This window comes from Scatophagus argus, chromosome 8 (assembly GCF_020382885.2).
Source record: "Scatophagus argus isolate fScaArg1 chromosome 8, fScaArg1.pri, whole genome shotgun sequence".
In the NCBI taxonomy this organism is placed as follows: domain Eukaryota; kingdom Metazoa; phylum Chordata; class Actinopteri; family Scatophagidae; genus Scatophagus; species Scatophagus argus.
This window is the reverse complement of record NC_058500.1, coordinates 18,613,961-18,629,390: the sequence shown is the minus strand read 5'-3', so window position 1 is coordinate 18,629,390 and position 15,430 is coordinate 18,613,961. Positions and strand designations below refer to the sequence as shown.

At 39.3% G+C, this 15,430-nt stretch overlaps 1 protein-coding gene across 1 annotated transcript in view; it reads right to left on the bottom strand.

Annotated features, from left to right (window-relative positions):
• Positions 1–15,430, bottom strand: part of nphp4 (nephronophthisis 4) — a 148,937-nt gene that overhangs the window by 42,698 nt on the left and 90,809 nt on the right. The window contains exons 14-16 of the mRNA XM_046397509.1: positions 12,452–12,609; positions 9,884–10,075; positions 6,426–6,613 (exon numbers count right to left, since the gene is read on the bottom strand). Of these exons, the coding sequence (XP_046253465.1) occupies positions 6,426–6,613; positions 9,884–10,075; positions 12,452–12,609 (538 nt within the window). The remainder of the gene's footprint in view (positions 1–6,425; positions 6,614–9,883; positions 10,076–12,451; positions 12,610–15,430) is intronic.

Below are 15,430 nucleotides of genomic sequence, written 5' to 3'. Positions count from 1 at the left end.
ATGGAGGGTATGGGATAGGTCGGTCACTATCATCTGAGCTTACCTAAGAACAGTTTGTTCAGAGACGGACTGGAGGGCCTGGTAATCATCTCTCTGTATCACCTTCATGGCGGTGTGTACCAGACAAGCAAGCTTAGTTTTTAGTTTTACAGTCAGGTTGCCGTACCATGCTGACATCCCATATCGAACTAAGCTCTCTAGTACAGCCTGATAAAACAAAAACCTTTGTTTACACTATAAACTCTAAGTCCAGGTAAAAAATACACCCTCTGCAGGAACACAAACTTTCGACATGGTCATGCAAGCTGAAGGTGTTGTCCAAAGGCTTGTTTGATTGCGCAGTAGGCTGAAGATGGTATCATCAGAAAATTTTAAAACAGGGGTGAGTGCTTGAACATTATTTTGTGTAAAGTGTAGAAAGGACTCGGGAACTAACACAACCCTGTGGGGCATCTGTGCTGATTGATCTGCATTCTGAGAGGGTGTTATTGGAAGTGCCACACTAAATAGTCCTTTAATTTGTCACCCGTTTGTATGATAAATTGCACTGATACAGTGGCAAGTTGATACTCAACACCACAATAGTACTGTATAGTCTCAAAAACTGAACCATCATTATTTTAGCCTTTGCCTCCATCCAGATGGGTTTAAATTTGGAACAAGAATTATAATATCAGTAACCAGCTGTCAGCCTTGTGGGCAGATCTGAACTGGTACAGCAGCCATCTACTGGGAGTCATTAGATCTGATGATTGCGCTGCAAGGGAGTACAATAACCAGGGAGTATGAGGCCATTTCACAAAATCCAAAGCACCCTAGGGTTCCCATAATTTAAAATCATAATGGCTACTTGCGCGGTAAAAACCTCAAGAGGGATTTTATGAGCAGCAGGACAAAATCATGGCTTTAATCAGCCAATCAACAATCAACACTGGTATACATTTAAGAGGAGTGGATTTCCCTCTTCATCACTCAAAAGAAAAAAGGTTATAATACAATAAACACAGTCTGAGAACTGAAGCTCCTCTGAGAGAAAATGAGTGGTGTGATAGTTAAATGTCATTAGATATTTAGAATTTATATCATTAGCCATTAGTTATTTTGCCCAGTCCTGCAAGGACACATGCAGGGACAACCACACCAGCCATTTCATTGTAATTAAATAAATTCAGAATAAAAGCCCAGATTCATTCTGAGAATATAAAATGAGTGACCTGTGATTCTGTGGTAATGCTTCTGTGATGTACCGACTTGAAATATGACTCATCCTCTAACTCTGAGACGTTCAAACGAAACTGACCCCATCAGTGATCCAACTCAGCTGATGAGTGGGTACCATGTACAGTCACTTGCAGGCCAAGCCCAACCTGCAGCAGCATGTTATTGCTACCATGTGTGTGTGTTGAAGGTGTGAGCGTGGGCCCATGTGACAACTTGACTCCCGGAATCCTCCCCCACAGCCTCCTTCCAGCTCTGTATCAAAGCCCCCGTGCTGTCTTTATTCCCATAAAATGAACATGCGGAGAAGCAGCTGGCTGGATAGAAGCGGAGTAATGAGGACCTTTGGTGACAGCTCTGCTGTGTTAAAGAGACCAGCATGCCCCTCTGTCTGTCTCACACACGAACTGATAAAAATCTCTTCTTTTATCAGACACACACATATCCTCACACTGGTATGTGTGTGACTGGTTCTCGCCTGGTGTTCACAGACAGGTGACATTAGCTGCTCTGGTGAGATGCACTCGAAAGCATGTACTGTAGTAACTTTCTGTTTCCTTTCTTTCTGTTATCAAAGCAGAAAAGCCTTGCAACAGCATTTAGACCATCAGGAGTGAATAAACCTCTGCAGTGAAAGGCAACATAAAATTTATCTGGGTGCACTGCAGCTGCTGAAAGCGAGTTGAGGTAGGTTACAGTGAGGGTTTCACAGACTGCTGAGTAAAATCCACCCACATTGGAATGATTTTTCTAATCAGATATGTCAGATATCTATGAGAAGCTCAATTCTATCTAAAGTATACAAAAGCAGCAGTGATAGAAGGTTTTTACTTAAGGGCCATTATAGATATGCACATCAGCATTCAAGAAAAAGTTAAAGCGACAAAGAAGGGAAGACACACATAGTCCAAAGCTGTGTTTATATTTCGCTGCTGCTTAAGAACTTGTTTCCCTTTAACCTAGCCTACACAGACTCCTTCAAATCCCCCTACCCTCTCACCAACCCCCACTGAACTCTCTCCACTTGGATCATTAAGTCTCCCAGCATGCTTGTGTGCAGTGGATGGGTGGCAATGAGAACACAAAGGGAGAGCGGGAAAGAGAGAAAATGTGCCGTGTGTGTTCGTGCTCACAAGCAGGGAAGAGCTGACAGATCTGGCCCAAGGGTTGTACAGGGTTGTGTGCGTGTGTGCAGCTAGTTCTGTAGACGAGGAGCAGCACCCAGCAGACACCCCCCAACCACCCTCCCACCCCGCTACAACGTGGCTGGTCTGGCTGGTGTGTACACAGCAGACCAGGCAGGCTGAAAATCCTGCAGGGGATCAACAACTTTCAACAACGCTGTGAGGGCTGCAGGCAAAGAAAACAATGAGGATGCACAGAGTGTACAAATAGATGTAGAGACTGGCGCAAACCAGAGCATCGCTGTTAGGCCACATTCACCAATATGCATATGGGAACACTGTGGTATCAGGGATATGATGCCGTTTATCAGATTTGATATTTAAAATTACTGAACACAAACTAAATTGGCATTTTTTACTAAATTAAGCTGCTGATACCGTCTGATTGACAGTAGTAATAGTATACCTTATTAGGAGATAATATATAATGCGTGTTGTATAAGAAAACCTGTCCTAATAAAAACGACAGCAAGTCTTTCCATACATAGACATTCCTAGATATTTTATGCTCATGATAAAGACATCTAGCAGCTGTAGCAATTATGACTTGTCTGTCTAGAACAAAAGAGGAAGAAAGGATTACAAAGATAAAAAAAAGATAATTGTATTCTGCTGAACGGACTTAAGTAATGTTAACTAATGTGACAAATGCTTTTCCTTCCTCAAAAAAAATTGCAAAGGCAATTTTTAAATTGTTTTAATTTTAGAATTGTATGTATCCATTTTCATTTTCTTGCAGTCCTCTATTTGCTTGTTTTTTACTGCTGCTTGCCGTTTAATTGCAGCATACATTGGTGTATTACCATCACCAGAGCTCAGTGAAATAGTGTGAACCCATTGGCAGGGATGTGTATTGCATTCATATGTGTGCATAACAAACAAAACAGGGACCCACTAACAGAAAATCACCTCCATAGCACTACTAGAAAAGGTAACTAAACAGGTAATGAGACAGTTCAAAGAATATCTGAAAAAAACAAAAGAAACTATTATGGACATTCAAAATATTTCACACACAAACAAACAAACAGGTAACAAAACAGAGGTAATCATTATCAAATCTTGAGAAAAACACTTTGTTTTTACTATGTTTGAGACTGTAGTATGACACAAAGCTGCCACACCAACCCAACACAGAAACACCACACATCCTGTGTCGTTAGCTGGCTATGGCCAGTGCTTGTTCAGTTGGTAAACTGGTTGTGGCACAAGGCGAAAGCTGGTGCAGTGTTCAATATGAATCCAATGCAAGAGATGCAACAAAACCAAGTGGAAAGTCACAGTCAATCAAGCACAGTCTGTACACACCCACACCATCCTGAGAAGAGTTCTACTTTGGAGGCAAATGAAAATACGCAGCTGTGTGGGTAGTCACTGGCTACGTGGGTCATATAGAGAATTATTCCCATCCCTGGCAAATAATTGTGAAAATAACACGGATCACATATTGATCTGTTGTTACTATTGGCTACCAACAACTTAAAATGTGTCCCACAGCTGCTTTTCAAATAAAATTGTTGCGTTGTTCTTGTTGCTGTTCAGTTTTTTAAACCATCAGTTTAACCATTTTAATTGCTTACACATAATTGCGAAAATTTGACACCTAAGCAAAATCAGTGATTGAGACAGAACCTTTAAACCTATATGAGGCTAACAGCATGATGCCAAACTGAGTTTCACTCCTCTCACTGTTTCAGTGTTGAGTGCAACAATGGAAAAAAGACAGTCAAGGAGTGGGGGAGATGATCACCTTCAGGCCTGTGCTTTGCAAAATGACTCACAGAAACATACTGTCTTTGCTGGGAAAAAACTATTATTATATATTTTTGAGAGTTAGAAAATTTAGAGAATAGAGGCAGATTCTTAATAGTTAAATGCCAGAGAAGCTCATAAAGCTCATGGGGTTGGACAGGGCTCTGCAATCATTCATAGATTGAGACATAACAACAAGACTAAATACTGAGTCAAGGACACCACAGAGGAAAACATTACAACGAGGGGAAAAAAGAACAAACAAACAAAATGTGATTACTTATTTTATAGTTTCTTAAGGCCGCGTTGAATATCAACAACTCATCTCAACAATGTGACATGAGGGGAGCTAGCAAACCAAAGGTTAATATCTATCATAGAACAGCTTTAAAGCCTTGACAATGTGGAGTGTGTAATGGCAAGGTCAGAATCATGACCTTTAACCTACTGAAGTGTTGTGACTACTTATGTTGAGCCAATCATACACAAAATTGTAAAATGTTAATGTACTAATGCCTAATGCAGTTAAATCTAATACTTTAAACTTTTTGGTTTTCTTTTTTGGATAAAGCCAAAAACAAGCCAGTGACACATGACACCCCCATAAAGTTGTTTTAGCAACCAATTGCTTGTTTATTTCTTTTCTTATTTTGTTCATTCTCCTTTTAGCTGTGATTTTGTCTCTGTAGCTCATTAGATCCTGAATGTACAATTTTCTTCATCAGTTGATCACAAACTTCTCTTGCACATAGTCATCTGTTCCACTGTTAATACAGAAATATAGAAATATTGAATATAGGCTTATACAATATAAGCTTATATAACTTGTACTAACAACAGTCAGCGTGGTAACAAGTGAAAATGAGGATTATGCCACACTTTCTTTAAACATCAATAAAATTAAACAAAATTTGTCACACGAGTTACACAGAGAATTTCCAATTGTTTCTGTGCAAATGTTTGTCCAGCTTGTGTTTTTATCTGATGTATATACTGTATGTTAGATAGTGTCCTAATGTTAATAAACCTTTTTCACATATGCTTGTCATGACAACAAATTTTTAAGGTTAATAGTTGTAAATAACTTGTTGTTTGCTAAATTTGTACATAATTTTTGATATTTACAATTTATAGGCAAGGCAAGGTAAACCATTTTTAAGCTGAAATTTTAAGGTAAAATCAGAAGTAGTCAAAAACGGACAATGACTCCAGAGGGTTAACGTCACAGCAGAAAAGTCCAATAAGTTTAGTCAAACTGTTTGCAGTTTCATGGAAAAGTATAATGACACAGAAAGGGTAGTTTCTATTTGTTCATAAAGTACTTTTTTTGTTGGTTCAAAAAGTAAAGTAGCACGAGACAGATGAGTCTTTCTGACGGAAAAGCGGTATAGAAAATGAATGAATGAATGAATGAATGAAGACAGATGAGTCAGATTTTGATACCTAAAGAAACAATTTGTGTGAACAAACTAATAAAAGATAACTGTAGCATTTAATCCTTCAAAAAAGAAAAGGAAGCTCAGGTGGAGCTATGAACATTAGAATATATAGAGGAATGTAGGAGGGCTTAGTGGAAGTGCAGACTGGATGATATAGACTGAGACACGCAGAGACAGAAATATTGACAGAGTTAGACCAGAGTGTATGTCTGGGGAATGGAGAATATGGGTAGGCGTTAGAAAGAAGGGGGAGATTATTTGTGTGTTCAATATCACGCTCTGTCAGAAGCTGTAATATCTCTTCCATTTCATTAGTTGCTACATGAATAGACTTGACATCAATCAGCATCCGCTCAGCTGATTGAAAGAGAAGTGCCGCAGCATCAGAGAACATCATGGAACATCATGGAACAAGCGTGTAGTTTGTACACACTGATTGTACAACGTAAATCTGAAGTAAAACAAATCACAATATGGCTTATATCCAAAGTAACAGTAGTAATACAAGTACAACTCTAATACTGTTTATAATCAATGGCAGGGATGAACAAATAAGGATACGTAGATGAATACATTTACCCACCTTTCGAAATGGACTTGAACACACCAAACAGCATGAATCTTTCTGGATAACCATGTAATTATAACTGTATACGTTCCACTGTGATAGATTAGTTATCTGAAGAGAGGTTCAAGTCTCTGCAGTTTCATACCACACTATGACTAATGACTCAACTTTAAGTTCTTAAATGCACACAAACTGATGAATCTCCATTTCAGTGAGGAAATGAACAGCATGAACAGTGTTTTTTTTGCAGCCGTGGATACTTACCAGAGTTGACAGTGCCATCTCTGTTGATGGTTGCCAGGACACAAGGAAGTGGATCGCCAGCTTTATGTTGAACCCTGTCACTGGTCAGTAGCTTGAGCTGCTGTGATGTGACCGGTGGAAAGCGGTAAAACTGGAAGGTGAAGTAGATGTTGTCAGGCCAATCCAAAGCAACACCTGCCATTGGTATTCTGTTAAAAGATGGAGGTTGATAATTCCACAGAAAATAACGATTATTGCATTACAATATTTGAAAGTGATGCATTGCTGCATGTAAATAAATACATAAGTGATTGATTTACTACCCTGAATATTATCAATTAAATGCTAATGGTGGTATTTTTATTATAAAATCTATAGGAGTAGACAGGTGTGCATATTTGAAAATTAATGGTTGAAAATGTCATTAACAGCCTGGTACAGTAAATCTCATTTCAGCTAACAATTTCCCTCAGACAAATCCAGGAAAGGAAAGTGAAAAATCAAATCTGCATGTCTTGCACATCATAGCCCAGCCGATAATTCAGCTTTACAGCTACTTAAAAATGAAAACCAAATAATCAAAATGAGGATTAGAACTTAAGGGGGTAAATCACACCTTAAAAGTGGCTATAAATTGGACCGCTGATTGAGTAGGTACAAACTCAGCACTACACCTTTGATTCACATTAAGCAGATAGCTGGGCTCCTTCTTAAAAACTTGAAGCAGCATGAAAACTACTTATTAGACTTGTGGAAGACAGGAAATCTTGTGTTTTCTGTTAAAAAGTGTATAAATTGGTGATTAAATGAACACAAAGATGATCATTATATGCATTTTTGTTACCAGGACTCTTATGGTGGAAAAAAAAGGATTTGTATTTATGAGAACCTCCTGGTGTTATGCGTTCCTTTCACACAAACACCACCCTCTGAGTGTGATTTCACACACACATGTATACACATCTAAACACACACTTCAAACTGCTGACGGCCCACAAAAAGTCCCAATGGGCCTGCAACCACCTGATTTAGCAGCGAACACGTTAAATAATGAGCGAGTTTCAGGATGAGCTTCCTTCTGTTTCTGTCTGATAAACAGATTAGTAATCAGTCATAGGGTATTCAATAATGAGCCAAAAAGAAAAGGTATTTGAAAACAAGCAGGAGCTGCAGGGAGGACCCCCATCTACCGACAGGCCACCAGTGCTGGAAATTTCAAAGTAGATTGTAATAAGAGCAATGTGTGCCCTCCCAGTCAGTCACATACTCTGATATTCGACTGTTAAAGATGCTGCCGTGCTCCATCTTCACAGAGGAGCCAGCATTAATATTCATTCCGTAAACAGACAATATTGATAATTATGGCACCTGGGTGAGAAGTAGAAATTACATTGCCATCCACGGCTCCCTGCTTGCCTTAAGTGCTAGTGCTGCTGTCGTCTAAACCCCTGCCATACAGGTTTGTCATAATTATGGGGTAACCTCCGACCCACTCGACAGCATTCTCTAATCAGGTTTCATACATTCACAACAAATTAAAGTAAAAATACATCCTTGGTTTCACTGTCTCCCATATGATTTCAGCTTACCCAGAGGCTTTAAATATTCACTGTTGTAATTTTACAATATAAGTGTGTTTTTAGTGCCAAACTTCCTTCCAACTGGCCTGCAGAAAGGAAGCGATTTAATTGCCAGCCTGCAGGATTAAACATGTTAGCGTTGCTGTGGTGGAGAGTGCTGGAGACGAGAAACTACTTTTTACTGACTTCTCTGCTCGACATAGGTGGAGAAAATATGATGTAAGATGTGTGCATCCACAACTATGCTAGAATGGTGGGCTAAAGTGAAGTACTGAATTCAATCTATAAACTGAGATGGAAGTTTACCATCAGACTGTTGAGGTAATAATTTTACTGTTGATCTTCAAATTTTGACCTGATCTGGAGAGTTATTTACAACCTGTCTGATCATCTAGCTGCTTGCCTACTTGTTGTTGTAAGAAGTTTAAAGGTAAAATGCAACAAGTCTGGTTAGTCTTAATTTGACAGCAATTTAGGTAGCAAAGTTAATACAGGACTTTTGTGGGTCTGGTTTAAACATGTCTGATTATGGAGGCTGCATGATATACTGGTATTAACTGGTATTAAAAAAGAAAACACTTGCACATTTAAATGTTACAATTAGAGTAGCTGACAAAACTGATCTGAACTGAACACATAACCTGAAGATGTCATTTTGGGATCTGGAAAAATTGGGGAAAGATTTCAAGTCCTTGTTGCTTCTGAAAAAAAAAAAAGAAAATGATATCTGAAACTTGCAGAAGATATACTATATATAAAAAAGAGCCACAGAAAAGTAGCCAGCATGTCTGGATCTTGGCTGCCCTTAAATCATAAATGAACCGTATTTACAGGACATGAGTGATAAGCATTCACACCAACACTCACACACTAGTGGAGGTATGCAGCAGCTTGGGGTTCAGTATCTTGCCCTAGCACGGGGATCTGATCTTCTGATGGACGGTTGACTGCTTTACCTCCCGAGCCAGTAAAAGTCATTCACGCTGGGAATTTTCTTTGACTGTGAATTTCACCAAAAACGGGGAGCAACTGCAGCTATGTGACATGATTACATGGAATCACAGTGAAAACTAAATAGAAATTCAAGTCACTGTCATAGGTCTAAATTTGAAGCACCCCGAGGTGAATCTACAAGAAGTTAATGGCATCTACTACCAAAGCAGATTGGTTTATTCACTGAGAACACCATTATACATCACATATCTCTTAGCAGCAAGAAATGACAGCTTGTTGAGGTTGGTACACTGACAGTCATGGCATCATGGTGGTGAGTCTGTGATGAACAAGACAGATGTGAGTTGGTCTATCAAACTGCTGACAGTGCTGATGACAACATAGAAGGACACAAAGAATGGTGTGTTTTGTACTCATCTTTCAGCAGCCCCCTTCCACTGTCCGCTCCTGACAGGGGGATACTGGCTGCAGGGTTTTTATGATGTGCCTCTGACAGAAACTCTGTTCAGCCTGGGCTGGTGGAAAATGTGTTTGTTTTTTCTGCAATTTGTGAGCGTATGTCGGCGTGTCTTACATAGTTGTGTACTTGACATGTGTGCAGTAACAGGAAGGGCTTTATGCTCGTGTAGCTAAAATGCATTAAATTTCTAGCTGCAGTTAACGCAAAAAAAGGAGAAACCTCAAGGTAAGTGGGACACTGTCCTTGGCCTTCAACCACAGTGGATAAAGGATATATCTATTCCTCTATACAGTTAAATGGCCAGTGGGTAAAGTGCTGGCCAATTATTGACTGCAACAAAGCGGTTCTGACATTTCTAGAAGCACAAATCATCATATTTACAGTAATTCAGCACATAATCGCAGTCAATAATAATATAAGTCAATATATAACGTAAGTCAATAGTTACACTGCAGTCTCTGGTGACCCAGCAGGGCAGGCCTCACCTGGTAAAGGCCAGAAACTGGAACACCAGAAGGTTGCCCTGTAGAAGGTCAGTCTCTTCACGCTGTGGGTCAAAGGGCACGGGCTCTGTGGGGTCCAGGACTTCCGCCACCTGCCCACTACAGTCCACAATGTTGGGGAAGCCAGCAGAATAGAGGTGGGCCATGGAGCTCCTGGAACTAATAGAGCAGGAACTGGAGGAGAGGAGTTAAATTAGTCATGAGTGCATACTGATAATTCGCCAAGCTAAAAAGATTCAATGAGTGCCATCCTCAATGCCTCACAAGCAGCAGGAGATGATGTGTTTAATCCTTGGTGCACCAGCCACACTTGGGTGATTTGTGGTTACAGATAAGGCAAAAATTGTTTTGTTTTGCATCTGAGTGGAATTCTGTGCTGTTTTATCATTTCAGATCCAGCTCACTTTATCTTGGATCAGTTCCATTGTGATTCAAGATGTTTATCTTTATGGAGATAATGTCAATTTACTGTTGCCTTCTTTTAAGCTGAACCTGAATTTTAATACTTGGCTGGACTTCACAAAAATGCAGTGAAGCAATGATTAGACAGCGTGACGATGTCAGCAATATATGTCAAGCTGTGGCACCACAGGAGCGCTCACAGGGGAAAGAGAACGGGTGCCAAAACGCTCCCTCAGGATTTTCAAGCATAACTGGCAGTTATCTCTAATCATGGTGGCCACCTGTTCTTCCACAATTATGGTAACATTCATAACTTATACTTTCAACGCTGACACCAAACACTCTGGGTATGATAAACACAGTGCACAGATGGCTGTCCAAAGTCCAAGTGCAGTAAAATGAACAATAATATTTGGGCTTATCACATAACGGTAACACTGCCTGTGTCCAGTAGGTAAACAGTTGAGCCCACAGCGTCAGATTTGTGAAGGAAGGAAGCCTTAATCAAACTAATTAAGGCAGCAACAAAGAAGAAGACAGTCGATTGTGTTCTCGCTCTGCGGCTCTGTCAATTTCATGCTTTTCCTCTCTTCCCCATGGCTCAGAGTTATGTCTTAATTTAGCCCTGCTGGGTTAATATTCAAGCAATCATTTTTATTTCAAAAGGGGCTCAATCAGATATGCAGAGCAACTTCAATTAAACTTCTTTAGACTTCATTGTTCTTCTCAAAAAAGTGGGTCATTCCACACGGAAAACAGTCAAAAAGATGTTTTGGCTCGGAGTGAAGAGGCAGAGATGTTTCAGCCCACTGAACTGAACAGCATCGTGTCTGGATCCAAAGTCTGAGATTGGGAAACTGTTTTGATGCCAGCTGCTCATTTACAGACTCTCTGCACTAATGCAATGCCTTGTGTCTGAGTTACTGTGCCCATTATTTGCAGGATGTAATCTTTCCTAAGGTGTCCCACCTCAACAGACATGGCTGCATTACTGCTATCATTATGATATCCTCTCCAAACTTTATTATTAGGTGCAAAGTAAACTGTGAGCTCATTTCATTGCTTTCTGTGACTCTAAATCAATTTTAAAACCCCTTCCTTGCATCTGGATTTAATAATGCATTTTCATACCAACAAACAATGCTGTGACTCTTGTCCAAAATGGGCTGTAAAGGTTGACAACGATTTCTTTAAATTGACTCTGAGTTGAGTTCTCCTATACAACATTGCTATACTGTGAACACATGCTGCCAATTAGCGAGCCGATCGATATCCGTCAGTAGACAGCAAGACAGTGAACTGTTGTGGTAATGAAGCAGTACACTGGTGTTCACGTCAAGATACAGGGTCAGTAACATGATAAAAGGACATTTTAAAGTGCTTTCATTTGATAGTCTCCTATCAAACCTGAGTAACACTCATGTCTCCAGTGCTGCAATGGACAGGTTAGCCCCACTAGAAACTGCTAATCACGAAAAAGGGAAAGGAGAAAAGGGAAAAATAAATAAATAAATAAATAAATGTTGAAAACACAAGCTCCATATGCATTAATCTAAGAGGCCAGGTGGCCAAGTCATACAGTTTCATGTATCTGGTATACACTAGAATTTTCTTTTTGCACTTCAGTATTGACTGCCAATTCAGTTCCAGTTCCACACTATCATCATGAGTATCATTATACTGGCCAGTACTTACCGCTTCACAAATAACAGCTGGCCTCTTAATTACATTTCATGTTGAAGGCTGATGCCTGCAACATACATGAAGTGGTATTTCCCTTCCATCTCATAGAGGATAAAGTACAGCTCTGGCTTTTAAAGAGCTGAATGGTCCCAGATACAGAATTTAAGACCAGTTTATGCAAATCACCTTAACCTTTACATGAGTAATGATGATTCAGGGGCACAGAGGAGAACATAAAAAGAGATGCCATGAAATAACACGTTCAAGGAAATAATGTTCAGCATGTTTTATGAAGGTTGTGCTGTGTTACTCTCAGAGTAAACGCCAGTTACAAAAAATGTATCACAATATATTAAGAAAAACTAGAGTACTACTTATAACTGTCAACTAAAAACATCATGAAGACTTTATGCAGAATAAATTCCAGATTGCCCATGCCTGAAACAGTCAACAGAGGGGGCTCACCGAGGCACATTCATCCCCAGGGTGATGACAGGTGCATGGACAGGGGTGAAGGGCAATTCCTGAAGTTGGTCTCCTTCTTCCTGAGCTGAAGGTGACACGCTCCTTTCCCGCTGAAGGTCCACTTCCAGATGGGCGATGTTGCTGACACCTGAGCAGGCCTGAATTATAGAGAGTTATCATTTCTAAGTCACAAGGGATTAAATAAAACGAGTATCGGAGCATCACAATATGTGTCAGTGTTTCAAGTTGCACAAAAGCAGTGTCTCTGTTTGGAATTTTCTTGGGATCTAACAACTGTAAATGAACACACTTGGAAAGAAAACACTTGTCTTAGCAATCACTCCCTACAAGCAGCTTTGAAAATTTTTATTTACAGTATGTTGGTTTAAGTTTTGAGATTTCCAGGATTTTTTTGTTGCACTGTTTTATTGGTGCTGTTTTACTGCACTGGGTTTTATCTGTTTCTTTGTCCCTTGATATCTGCAAAGAACTCTGGTTGTTGAAAATGCTGTATAAATAAACTAGCATGAGGGCAATACATCACCAAAAGAGAGTGGTAGCGTGTGCCAAAGCAATTTTTCAAGTCATCGAAGGGCACAATATCTAGAATAGATTGTAAAGAGATGAATCAGCTCAGATAGGGTAACTTTAAGAACAAAGAAAATATATTTAGTAGTAGTATTCAAGTCTCTGTCAAACGCAGAATTCATTACAAGCAGCAAACTTTAAAAACTTCGGTGACCTGCTCTCACTCAAGTTTTAAACTTTCATTTCATTCTATATTGTTTGTTAGCAAATCTTATGAAAAGACCAATAAAACAATGTGTTAGTCCAACTGTCACTGCTTTCCAATTTCACTACTCTGCCAGCGGCACAAAACCAAATAGTTCATGCTGAGGATGCAAAGTGGGTCAGACATACATAGTTTAATCTCTAAAAAAGGCTCAGTTATTAAAGTTAACAGGATTGATTCATTGTTGGCTTTTATCATGGGATTTGTTCACATTGAGAAAAACATCAGCAGCCTTATTCTTTTAAAATAAAAGACTTTGTATTGTAAGCATTTCTTTGGGTATCACTTCATTTAACTTCATCCATAAACTAAGAGTACTCCAGGGAACTACAGGGCTTGACATTAGCACCCACCCACCTGCCAACTGCGGGTAAAATTTGGCAAAGAGTCACTCTTACTAGCCTCTTTTGCGAGTGGTATTGTATACCAGGTAAGAAATGTGGGTTAATCATAACTCATATTTAGTGCAAGGGAGCAAACCATGTGCAGTGAGTGAGACTCAGTAGCTGGATCACCATTCATGACAAGTGGTGCACGCAAAGAAGGTCCAGGGGGACCACAGTTACCTAGGTGCAATTGCTGCTATGTGCTTTGGTGAGAGGCTAAGTATTGGAAAACCACTAGCCACAGTGGCTACTGAGCAAAAAAAGCTCAAATATGTAGTTTAGCACTAATTAAAGTAGAAGTGTTGTTAAGTTGTTCTCAAAAATGAATGATTTCAAAATCATAGCTACTGTAGGTAGCATAGTATAATATGCCCCTTCCTATTGTGAGAATGACCAAAATAGTGGTAAGCTTTAATTAAACCAAAGAGGCATCTTATTACAAAATAACTTTAATGCTGACACCTTAATGTTTATTTTTTGAAGCAGTCTTGCATTTAATCTGCAATGCAACGAGTGACAATCAAATGTCTAGCAGTACTATAGTTAGTCATATTATTCGTTGTTAACCAACATTATTTTTTTCTACTTCACAATATCAGCTATTTAGGAAAAGAAAAAGAACTGTAATGCCTGTGGAGCAATTCAACAATTGTGATTTTATTTTTGGTGAAACATTAATCCCTGCTTCATTGTCATGTCATTGACAGGCATGCAGCTGGAGGGGTATTAGCACAGATAATTAACTAAGGAGAGCTAATGGTGTCATTTGCCACTCAAGCGTTTTTTATTCAGGTCTTTGATACATGTGCATGGTTCCGTTTGCCTCCTTTAGTATGGTGCTTTCTATCTAACATGCTGGTAATAACCTCGACCAAAGTCATGCTGCAACATACACATCCATGATCCTCCTCTGATGAAACAGCCTGCGATATAATAACCTCAGGGGAATCCAAGGCATGGTGTAGAAGCCTCAGCATGTTTAAAAGGCTCAAAGTAATGGCATTGTACTGTATGTGAACCTGCTGCCATCAAGACTATGCGGTGTCAGTATCTACTTTTTATAGGCAAGTGTGTTCAGGTTATGGACAAGGACGAATGGAGGTTTAAACAATAAATTCTGCTAGCTGATTAAATGACTCGATATGTGCAAAGAAAATGTCAGAGAAACTCACTGACAGTATCATAACTACAAACAGCCAGTGAACTAGGGATACAACACATGATACTCATCCAGGATTTTATGGTTGACAGCGTTTTTCAATTTCCAGCAGAGCATTGCGCAGTTTCAGAAAGTGTCTCTAAAGCAAGTTTATGTAACTACTGACAGTAGAAATACCTCATTCATTTGTTCACTGTTGAAAAGTTGATTTCATAAGGCACCAGATATACACAAGAGGTTTTGCAGCTACAGCACTACTGATAAGCAAACTTTAGCTAAGTAATACTTTTTATCTGTTATTTCGGAATTTGTTAATTTTATGACTCTTGTGCTTCTGTTTTACTGCGTTTTAGCATTTATCATGATGGCGCATCTTCCATTTGTGGCAACAGTGGCAGATGTTCAGCAAAAATTATACTGTATAGACTCACATCAACTTTAATAGTCTGCAGATCAACTGCAACTGAGCTCTTGTGTTTATAATATCAAGTCGCAAAAAATCCAGTATCTTACCCTGTCACCCAACAATGAGTGTTAAAGAGAAGAAAGAAAGGACGTACAGATGACTAAATGCATGGATGTGTTATTTTAAATTACAAGAATATGGCACATCAATTGATTAAATTAAATTTGTGAATCAC